The 11,355-nt window shown below is 43.9% G+C and overlaps 1 protein-coding gene across 1 annotated transcript; it reads left to right on the forward strand.

The window, feature by feature from the left end:
* Positions 1 to 2,080: 2,080 nt before the first annotated feature.
* Positions 2,081 to 4,528, forward strand: LOC110523414 (centrin-3). The gene is made up of 5 exons (XM_021602091.2): positions 2,081 to 2,237; positions 2,888 to 3,023; positions 3,121 to 3,235; positions 3,568 to 3,759; positions 3,878 to 4,528. Exons 1-5 carry the CDS (start codon positions 2,218 to 2,220, stop codon positions 3,919 to 3,921), a joined length of 507 nt encoding a protein of 168 aa, XP_021457766.1. The 5' UTR covers positions 2,081 to 2,217; the 3' UTR covers positions 3,922 to 4,528.
* Positions 4,529 to 11,355: the final 6,827 nt, after the last annotated feature.

Consider the following 11,355-nt stretch of genomic DNA (forward strand, 5'->3'; position numbering starts at 1 on the left):
ACTACCTGGCATGATGACTCCTTGCTGTCCCCAGTCCACCTGGCCGTGCTGCTGCTCCAGTTTCAACTGTTCTGCCTGCGGCTATGGAATCCTGACCTGTTCACCGGACGTGCTACCTGTCCCAGACCTGCTGTTTTCAACTCTCTAGAGACAGCAGGAGTGGTAGAGATACTCTTAATGATCGGCTATGAAAAGCCAACTGACATTTACTCCTGAGGTGCTGACTTGGTGCACACTCGACAACCACTGTGATTATTATTATTTGACCATGCTGGTCATCTATGAACATTTGAACATCTTGGCCATGTTCTGTTATAATCTCCACCCGGCACTGAAGAGGACTGGCCACCCCTCATAGCCTGGTTCCTCTCTAGGTTTCTTCCTAGGTTTTGGCCTTTCAAGGGAGTTTTTCTTAGCCATCGTGTATCTACACCTGCATTGCTTGCTGTTTGGGGTTTTAGGCTGGGCTTCTGTACAGCACTTTGAGATATCAGCTGATGTACGAAGGGCTATATAAATACATTTTATTTGATTTGATAGTGTAAAAGCAGATGGGCTGGTTCTACTATTTTTGGCCATTTTCTGGAGTTTTGTGGTGGATAACTGAGCAGGTCAAGCACAACACATAAAGTAGATAGACAGGCTAGAAATGTTTTAACAATGTAACTTTTTTTGGTGAAGCTTGCATTCAATTGCCCCTCTATGTTGCACACAAAAAGCTTCCATTCTCCCTGTCATATGGAGATATATGGCTAATTTAAGATGAAATTATCAACCCTGTTACAGTCAACCCTGTTACGGTCAACCCTGTTACTTTATTTGGCACTTAAGGTAATTACTATAGAAGTATTTTATTAGTTTTACTCTTGAGATGGGAAAATGTGGAACATGTGCTCTTCATGAAAGAATGTAAAAATGTTGTGAAATCGAACCGAATTGGTGCAAAGACCCTGTAGCTCTATTGAGAATTAACACTGAGATAAAAGTGAAACAAAAGCTACACTTTCCTGATATGGCCTAGTAGTCTACTACGATTGTTACATAATTACTAATAATGGCCTCTACTACTACTATGACTACAACTACTACTACTGCATTTTATATTTGACATTTGAGTCATTTAGCAGACACTCTTATCCAGAGCGACTTACAGTTAGTACATTCATCTTGAGATAGCTAGGTGGGACAACCATATTTCACAGGCATAGAAAGAACATTTTCCTCAATAACGTAGCCATCAGTAGAGTCAGATCTAGAAGGGTGGGGTTGAGGTGAGGAGGAAGATTATGTAAGATAATGTTTGAAGTGGTAGGGTTTCAGATGTTTTCGGAAGATGGGCAGGGACTCTGATGTCCTAGCTTCAGGGGAAAGCTGGGTCCACCATTGGGGTGCCAGGACAGAGAAGAGCTTGGACTGGGCTGAGTGGGAGCAGGCTTCCTTGTAGGGGTGGGAGGTCCAAGAGACCCGAGGTGACAGAACGGAGTGCTCGGGTTGGGGTGTAGGGTTTTAGCATAGCCTGAAGGTAGGGAGGGGCAGTTCATCTTGCTGTTCCGTAGGTAAGCACCATGGTTTTGTAGTAGTGGATGCGAGCTTCAACTGGAAGCCAGTGGAGTGTGTGGAGGAGTGGTGTGACATGAGAGAACTTGGGAAGGTTGAAAACCAGGCGGGCTGCAGCGTTCTGGATAAGTTGCAGTGATTTGATGGCACAAGAGGGGAACCCAGCCAATAGCGAGTTGCAGTAGTCCAGACGGGAGAAGACAAGAGCCTGGATTAGGACCTGCGCCGCTTCCTGTGTGAGGTAAGGGTGTACGCTAAGGATGTTGTAGCTCACGTGTAGGTCTACCAGTCCTCCTGCTTCACTTGGGTCTAAAGACTGTGAAACAGATCTCATGCATGAGTATTTTCCATCACTGGTCTCTGCCTCTTGTCAATATGGACATGCATCACCCTCTACTGGGCAGAGAGTGTAACAAGCACTTCGGGACGTCTTTTCGGGAGGAAAATGTGTAGCACCGCGATATTTCATTTGTCGAATCAAAAGTGACTTTGAAGCGGAGCAATGATGTAGCAACCAATGGGAATCAACGAAACAGGCGCGGACTAACGGATTTGCTACAAGATAGTTTGTTGTGATTTTGGAAGCTGGCTTTTGCCTGTTACCGGTTCACGTTTTTGTCGGATTCTCTTGACATTTTAGGTCTACATAGCACAACTTGAATGATGAGTCTGTCTTTAAGGTATTTTGTTTATTATTCGAGCACAGTATTTAAACGATTGGATTACTACCTAGCAAGAACTGTGAAACAAACTAGCACCAACCAACTAGATTACTTGTTGCCAATGGTTGCGAGTTAGCGAGCATATCTAGCCAACGTTATATTTGACACAGTCTTCTTTCACGCCGGCTACGTTAGGTTACAACTCAAGATATGTTTTATTTTTGATAGTTAGCTAGCTATTGTTAGCTAGTAACCAACTGTGTTGGTCAACCTTAGCACCTGACAGTGTAATATGTGTCTGTAGTCGCAATTAAGTATTTACACAAATCAAATTTTATTTGTCACATGCGCCGAATACAACAGTTGTAGACCTACAGTGAAATTCTTACTTACAAACCCTTAACCAACAATGCTTTAAGAAGTTTTATAGTTTTAAGTAATTTTTTTGTTGTTGTAATAATTAAACAGCAGCAGTAAAATAACAATAGCGAGGCTATATACTGTACAGGGGGTACCGATACAGAGTCAATGTGCGGGGGCACCGGTTAGTCGAGATAATTGAGGTAATATGTACATGTGACTAAGTGATTCATCGACTAACTCATCGTGTCTATAGTCAATCTATGCTATTTCTTTGTTTTGACACAACACCTGACACTGATGTTCAGGACTGAGCTGGCAGTGGATAAAACCAAGCGGAAGAAGAGGAGAGAGTTGACTGAGGAGCAAAAGCTTGAAATCAAAGAGGCGTTTGAGCTGTTTGACACAGACAAAGACAAAGAGATAGATTACCATGAACTCAAGGTAAACGTCTACCTACAAGTTACCTTGGTGTCCATCTGCTGTCTAATATGACAGGAAAAGTATCATACTTAACTCTCTTCCTCTATCTCACCCAAAGGTGGCAATGAGAGCTCTGGGTTTTGAGGTGAAGAAAGTGGATGTGCTGAAGATACTAAAAGATTACAACAGAGAAGGCAATGGCAAAATAACTTTTGATGACTTTAATGAAGTCGGTAAGTTCCTGCTGTGTTTAATTTCATGTTGTATAATAAACACACACTATTGGAATAGTTCCATGCCTGATATTAGTGTACATTCCCTTTGTTGGTGTGTGCCTTTATTAATGCTGCACACTTTCTACTCCTCCTGTATTCCCCCTCATAACCCCACCCTTACCTCTTCCCTGTCTACTGTACCCACGTGGAAGAGGTAGGGACCCTGAATGATCTCTGATTGGACAAAATATGATATGTAGAGCAGACATGCTTCTCTGTACTGTAAGGGATCATGTCAACTCGATTCACTGAATTTAACCCTCTGTGTTTATCCATGTTATTTGTCTCAGTGACAGACCGTATGCTACAGCGGGACCCTAAGGAGGAGATCCTGAAGGCCTTTAAGCTGTTTGATGATGACGACTCAGGGAGGATCAGCATGAGGAACCTGAGACGTGTGGCCAGAGAGCTTGGAGAGAGCATCACAGATGAGGAGCTGCGCAGCATGATCGATGAGTTTGATACAGACGGAGACGGAGAGAGTGAGTACACACAGGGAGCAGACACGGCATACATGCGCGCACACATTCAGCTTAATAACCATCAATTTAAAATGTAAACGTAACATTCAAAACAAAGTTTTCTCTCTCTTTCTCCCAGTCAACCAGGAGGAGTTTGTTTCCATAATGACTGGAGACTCCTGATTAGTGAGCAGCTGCTTTGGGGGCTTGGCTAGGAGGCTGAGGCTGTAGATTCACTGTGGGATGGATGGGTCCTCCCAGGTCACTGAGGAACTTCTGGAGAGGTTACCTTGTCTCCTTTCCTTCATCTAAACTGACTTAAAATATCTGGCCAGGTGAAGGAGAGGAGGTAAGGAAGCCACTGTAGTCTATTTGGACTCATCGTCTGGCCCAGTAGCACTGCTTTGGTTCTTGTCTTTGTTGAAACATGTTTTTTTTATAAGTCTGATCCAACTACAACTATAGATAGTGTATGTTCTTTTATTTTTAGTACAGATCTTTCAAATGCAAATGGTATTCCCCCCAAAAAGAAGATTTGCTTGCTGTGATTTATGTTTGTTCCCTACAGAAAACTGTAGAGGTTATATTACAGGTCATCTCTCTGAAACATTCCATGTAAACTTCAGTTTTCAATAGTATTTCTGGATGGTGGTTTAAACAGCAAATACAAACAGGTTATACACTCCCACATTTTGTAGTTTAATAGACCATTTTTATTTGATTATTACCTTGTTTCTTTGTGTTATTTATTTTACATAATAAACCAAATTTGACTGACTTCTGCTCTTAACCTCTGTTATGGTCTGTAATCTCTTGACAAAATGGGTGCAGAGTGCAGACTTCACACTGATGCAACAGGCTGGTCTATCTGGCAGTATGTGACGGTCTGCTGTTGTGACTTTCAATCATGAGAGAGAGGTGTTGTATTTCTCAAACACTGCATTGGACAAGATAATTAATTTACTTACCATACACACACTGCTGTTGAGTGAGGTGAGGCAAGAACCCCTGTAACATCATCTATCATACCTGTTAAGTAAAGATGAGTTACAATAAACTTGAACTTGAAAGGAAGCCTTGTTGGAGAGCTTATACAGTGAAAGACATGATACTGAGAGCTCAACTGTCTCTCAGCAGAATGCTCCCTCTCATTTTGGTTTCATACAAAACTCCAGGCAGGCTGGTTTTAGATGAAGAGTTTATGTCCCATAGTTGGCCTTGTGTTTTAGGAGGGTTTGGATCTTTTCTCTGGTTTGTGTTTGATTACCCAGTTTGCTTAGGTAATGACCCCAGCCAATCAGATGATGACAGGGTGGAGGATTCTTGGAGTTTCCTCCCTGTAATTGGAGGGTTTGAGGTTTCCGAGGCCAGATGTGTGTGTAGCCCACGGGGGAGATGGAGTTTCTGGGGCGGTTTCCTTCTGCAGTTTGGGTGTGTGCGTGCGCACGCGAGTGTCTTCATGTGTGTCTTTGCTGCTGAGTGACTCTCTGGCTGGACAGTTTGCCCTTACCGAACAGCTGAGCATGTGTCAATGCAAGGGGGGATATTTAACACCCATCCATAGAGATGGATAGAGGACTCATCTTTGTATCTGTGCCATTATAGCGGCTGTGACCGCATGGGCAGCGCCATTGAGGCAATCTCCATTTTGAATTAGCACATTTTCTTCCCGATAGACTGATCCCTCCTGATGACCCGGTTGGACATGACTCCCAACAGGGTCACTATGAGGGATCAGCCAATGAAGGTTAAAATGGTAGAAGCCCTCAATGGCACTCGATGCTAGTACAGCCTTTTGGCCACTAGAGACTTTTGTCATTCTCTAGGCACCAGTCCTACTTTTTATTTTACTAAACAAGTCAGTTAAGAACATTCTTATTTACAATGAATGCCTACCCCGGCCAAACCCTAACCGTACGACGCAGGCCAATTGTGCGCCACCCTATGGGACTCCCAATCACGGACGGTTGTGATACAGCCTGTAATCATACCAGGGTCCGTAGTGACACCTTTAGCACTGAGATGCAGTGCCTTAGACCGTTGCATCACTCTCGAGCCCTACCCTCAAATAAAGTTAGATTTTATTTGTCACAAGCGCCAAATCTGTAGACCTTGGCATGAAATGCTTACTTAAAAGCCCTTAACCAACAGTGTAGTTCAAGAAGAGTTAAGAAAATAGTTTTCAAATAAACTAAAGTAAAAAATAAAATTAAAAGTAACACTAAATCACGAGGCTATATACAGGGGGTACAGGTTAGTTGAGGTAATTTGTACATGTAGGTAGGGGTGAAGTGACTATGCATAGGTTTTAAACAGCCAGTAGCAGCAGTGTACAAAACATTATTTTTTAATTTTTGTACCTTTTATTTAACCAGGTAGGCTAGTTGAGAACAAGTTCTCATTTACAACTGCGACCTGGCCAAGATAAAGCAAAGCAGTGCGACACAAACAACAACACAGAGTTACACATGGAATAAACAAGCGTACAGTCAATAACACAATAGAAAAAAAGAAAGTCTATATACAGTGTGTGCAAATGGTGTGAGGTAGGCAATAAATAGGCCATAGTAGCAAAATAATTACAATTTAGCAGATTAACACTGGAGTGATAAATGAGCAGATGATGATGTGCAAGTAGAGATACTGGTGTGCAAAAGAGCAGAAAAGTAAATAAAAACAATATGGGGATGAGGTAAGTAGATTGGATGGGCTATTTACAGATGGACTATGTACAGCTGCAGCAATCGATTAGCTGCTCAGATAGCTGATGTTTAAAGTTAGTGAGGGAAATATAAGTCTCCAGCTTAAGCGATTTTTGCAATTAGTTCCAGGGACTGGCAGCAGAAAACTCGAAGGAAAGGCGGCAAAAGGTGTTGGCTTTAGGGATGACCAGTGAGATATACCTGCTGGAGCACGTGCTACTGGTGGGTGTTATCGTGACCAGTGAGCTTTACCTAGCATAGACTTCTAGATGACCTGGAGCCAGTGGGTGTGGCAACGAATATGTAGCGAGGGCCAGCTGACTAGAGCATACAGGTCGCAGTGGTGGGTGGTGTAATGGGCTTTGGTAACAAAACGGATGGCGCTGTGATAGACTGCATCCAGTTTGCTGAGTAGAGTATTGGCAGCTATTTTGTAGAGGACATCGCCGAAGTCGAGGATCGGTAGGATAGTCAGTTTTACTAGGGTAAGTTTGGCGGCGTGAGTGAAGGAGGCTTTGTTGCGAAATAGAAAGCCGATTCTAGATTTGATTTTGGATTGGAGATGTTTAATATGAGACTGGAAGGAGAGTTCAGTCTAGCCAGACACCTAGGTATTTGTTGTTGTCCACATATTCTAGGTCAGAACCGTCCAGGGTAGTGATGCTAGTCGGGCGGGCGGGTGCGGGCAGCGATCGATTGAAAAGCATGCATTTAGTTTTACTTGCGTTTAAGGGCAGTTGGAGGCCACGGAAGGAGTGTTGTATGGCATTGAAGCTCGTTTGGAGGTTAGTTAACACAATGTCCAAAGAAGGGCCATATGTATACAGACTGGTGTCATCTGCGTGGAGGTGGATCAGGCAATCACCCGCAGCAAGAGCGACATCATTGATATATACAGAGAAAAGAGTCGGCCCGAGAACTGAACCCTGTGGTACCCCCATAGAGACGGCCAGAGGTCCGGACAATAGGCCCTCCGATTTCACACTAAACTCTGTCTGCGAAGTAGTTGGTGAACCAGGCGGGGCAGTCATTTGAGAAACCAAGGCTATTGAGTCTGCCGATAAGAATGCAGTGATTGACAGAGTCGAAAGCCTTGGCCAGGTTGATGAAGACGGCTGCACAGTACTGTCTTATTGATGGCGGTTATGATATTGTTTAGTACCTTGAGCGTGGCTGAGGTGCATCCGTGACCAGCTCGGAAACCGGATTGCACAGCGGAGAAGGTACGGTGGGATTCGAAATGGTCAGTGATCTGTTTATTACCTTGGCTTTCGAAGACTTTAGAGAGGCATGGTAGGATGGATATAGGTCTATAACAGTTTGGGTCTAGAGTGTCACCCCCTTTGAAGAGGGGGATGACCGCGGCAGCCTTCCAATCTTTAGGGATCTCGGATGTTACGAAAGAGAGGTTGAACAGACTGGTAATAGGGGTTGCAACAATTGCGGCGGATAGTTTTAGAAATAGAGGGTCCAAATTGTCCAGCCCAGCTGATTTGTATGGGTCCAGGTTTTGCAGCTCTTTTAGAACATCTGCAATCTGGATTTGGGTGAAGGAGAAGCTGGGGAGGCTCGGGCAAGTAGCTATGGGGGGACGAAGCTGTAAGCCGGGGCTGGGGTAACCAGGAGGAAAGCATGGCAAGCCGTAGAGAAATGCTTATTGAAATTTTCGATTATCTTGGATTTATCAGTGGTGATCGTGTTACCTAGCCTCAGAGCAGTGGGCAGCTGGGAGGAGGTGCTCTTGTTCTCCACGGACTTTACAGTGTCCCAAAACTTTTTGGGGTTAGAGCTACAGGATGCAAATTTCTGTTTGAAAAAGCTAGCCTTTGCTTTCCTGACTGACTGCGTGTATTGGTTCCTGACTTCCCTGAACAGTTGCATATTGTGGGGACTATTCAATGCTATTGCAGGCCGCCACAGGATGTTTTTGTGCTGGTCAAGGGCAGTCAGGTCTGGAGTGAACCAAGTACTACATTTTTTGAAAGGGGCATGCTTATTTATGGTGAAGAAATTACTTTTAAGGAACGACCAGGAATTCTCGACTGACGGGATGAGGTCAATATCCTTCCAGGATACCCAGGCCAGGTCAATTAGAAAGGCCTGCTCGCAGAATTGTTTTAGGGAGCGATTGACAGGGATGAGGGGTGGTCATTTGACCGCGGACCCATAGCGGATGCAGGCAATGCGGCAGTGATCGCCGAGATCCTGGTTGAAAACAGCAGAGGTGTATTTGGAGGGCAAGTTGGTCAGGATAATATCTATGAGGGTGCCCATGTTTACGGATTTAGGGTTGTACCTGGTGGGTTCCTTGATGATTTGTGTGAGATTGAGGGCATCTCGCTTAGCTTGTAGGACTTCCGGGGTGTTAAGAATATCCCACTTTAGTTCACCTAACAGAACGAACTCTGATGATAGATGAGGGGCAATCAATTCACATATGGTGTCCAGGGCACAGCTGGGAGCTGCGGGGGGTCTATAATAGATGGCAATGGTAAGAGACTTATTTCTGGAGAGAGTCATTTTTAAAATTAGAAGCTCGAACTGGTCATAGACCTGGAAAGTATGACAGAACTTTGCAAGCTATCTCTGCAGTATATTGCAACTCCTCCCCCTTTGGCAGTTCTATCTTGACAGACAATGTTGTAGTTTGGTATGGAAATCTCACATTTTTGGTGGCCTTCCTAAGCCAGGATTCAGACACGGCAAGGACATCAGGGTTGGCAGAGTGTGCTAAAGCAGTGAGTAAAACAAACTTAGGGAAGAGGCTTCTGATGTTAACATGCATGAAACCAAGTTTTTTTTTCGATTACAGAAGTCAACAAATGAGATTGCCTGTGGACACGCAGGGCCTGGGTTAACCTCCACATCACCCGATGAACAGAGCAGGAGTAGGATGAGGGTACGGCTAAAGGCTATCAAAACTGGTTGTCTAGTGCGTTGGGGACAGAGAATAAAAGGAGCAGATTTCTGGGCGTGGTAGAATAGATTCAGGGCATAATGTGCAGACGGGTATGGTGGGGTGCAGGAGGTTGCAAGAGAGGTTGCATCTCTGGATGGGCTAGTTATTCTGGGTGAGGTCACCACATGTGTGGGGGGTGGGACAAAGGAGGAATCTGAGGTATGTTGAGTGGGACTAGGGGCTCCACTGTAAACTTAAACAATGATAACTATCCTAAACAACTGTATACAAGGCATATTGACATTTGAGAGAGACAAAGCGAGGCATAAAGCAATCACACGTGTTGATTGGGAGAGCTAGCTAAGACAGCAACGGGTAAGACAACAGCTATCAACTAAGACAACAACAACAGGTAAAATGGCGATGAATGAGTAGAGAGGGTTGGTTAACTACACACAGGGCCTGAGTTCGGGGCTGGGGCCGACAGATTAAAAAATGATAATAAACAAAATGGAGTACCGTGATAGCTGATGCCTGCTGGACGGTTAATTTATGTAGCCAAGTGATCATATGGTCTAGTGAACAGCAGTAGATGGAGCAGGGAAGCCACGGCATAGTCGTTACTATGCTAGCACACGGGAGACACAGCGTTTAAAGTTAGCAGGCCAGGGTAAGTAGAAGCGGAGGTAGTGGGGGGGTCAATGTAAACAGTCCAGTGGTCATTTGATTAATTGTTCAGAAGTCTTATGGCTTGGGGGTAGAAGCTGTTAAGGAGCCTTTTGGTCCTAGACTTGGCGCTCCAGTACCGCTTGCCATGCGGTAGCAGAGAAAACAGTCTATGACTTGGGTGACTGGAGGGTGGGTGATCTTTTACTCAGTTGCCGGAGAGGAAGGAAACTGCTCAGAGATTTCACCATGAGGCCAATGGTGATTTTAAAACACTTACAGAGTTTAATAGCTGTGATAGGAGAACTGAAAATGGCTCAACAACATTGTAGTTACTCCTCAATAGCAGAGTGAAAAGAAGGAAGCCTGTACAGAATCCAAATATTCTAAAACATGCATCCTGTTTTCAATAAGTTATACTGCAAAAAATGGCAAAGAAATAAAACAATTTTCCAGAATACAAAGTGTTATATTTGGGGCAAATCCAACACAACACATCACTGAGTACCACTCATCATATTTTCAAGCATGATGGTGGCTATATCATATGCTTATGAGTATGCTTGTCATCGGCAAGGTCTAGGCTGTTTTCCAACACACTGGGAGTCAAATTCTCCATTCAGCAGGACATTAACCGAAAACATAAGGCCAAATATACACTGGAGTTGCTTACCAAGACGACATTGAATGTTCTTGAGTGGCCTAGTTACAGTTTTGACTTAAATCGTCTTGAAGATCTATGGAAAGACTTGAAAATGGCTGTCTAGCAATGATCCTCAATCAACTTGACAGAGCTTGAAGAATTTTCTAAAAGAATGTTCAAATATTGTACAATCCAGGTGTGCAAAGCTCTTTGAAACTCACAACTGTAGTCGCAGAGGGTTGAATACTTGGCTAATCCAGATAAATTAGTGTTATATTTTCCATTAATAAGAAATACATTAAATGTTCTTCCACTTTAAACAGAGTATTTTGTGTAGAAAAATCTTAAGTTAAAAAAAAAATGTTTTGTATAAGTGAAGGGGGTGTGAATACTTTCTGAAGGAACTGTAAACCCAGTCCTGGAATCTCCACCGAAAGTGTGTTTTATTCCAGGAAAAGGTTTTTAAACTTTGTCCTGGAAATTGGCCCGTATACCCTCAGCCCCAGCTCGTAGCCATGTCATGTCAGTGTGTATCCATCCACCTGTTGTGTCCTTGATGGCTGTGCCAGTCTGTTGTTATGACTGACCCATCCTGACCCAGGCTTGAGCGAACACTTCAAATGTTTCCTGCTCATTGTTGAGATGCCCTCCTGCACTTAGAAGTGTGTATGTGTGTGTGTCCACTTGAGTGCATGAATTGAGTATGT

Source organism: Oncorhynchus mykiss, chromosome 5 (genome assembly GCF_013265735.2).
Source record: "Oncorhynchus mykiss isolate Arlee chromosome 5, USDA_OmykA_1.1, whole genome shotgun sequence".
Taxonomy (NCBI): Eukaryota; Metazoa; Chordata; class Actinopteri; order Salmoniformes; family Salmonidae; genus Oncorhynchus; species Oncorhynchus mykiss.

Excerpts from the sequence above, each read along its gene's own strand:
- LOC110523414 (XM_021602091.2), top strand. The coding sequence starts at position 2,218 with ATGATGAGTCTGTCTTTAAG. Across the intron at positions 3,024-3,120 it reads TAGATTACCATGAACTCAAG|GTGGCAATGAGAGCTCTGGG; the intron begins GTAAACGTCTAC and ends TCTCACCCAAAG. Across the intron at positions 3,760-3,877 it reads TACAGACGGAGACGGAGAGA|TCAACCAGGAGGAGTTTGTT; the intron begins GTGAGTACACAC and ends TCTTTCTCCCAG.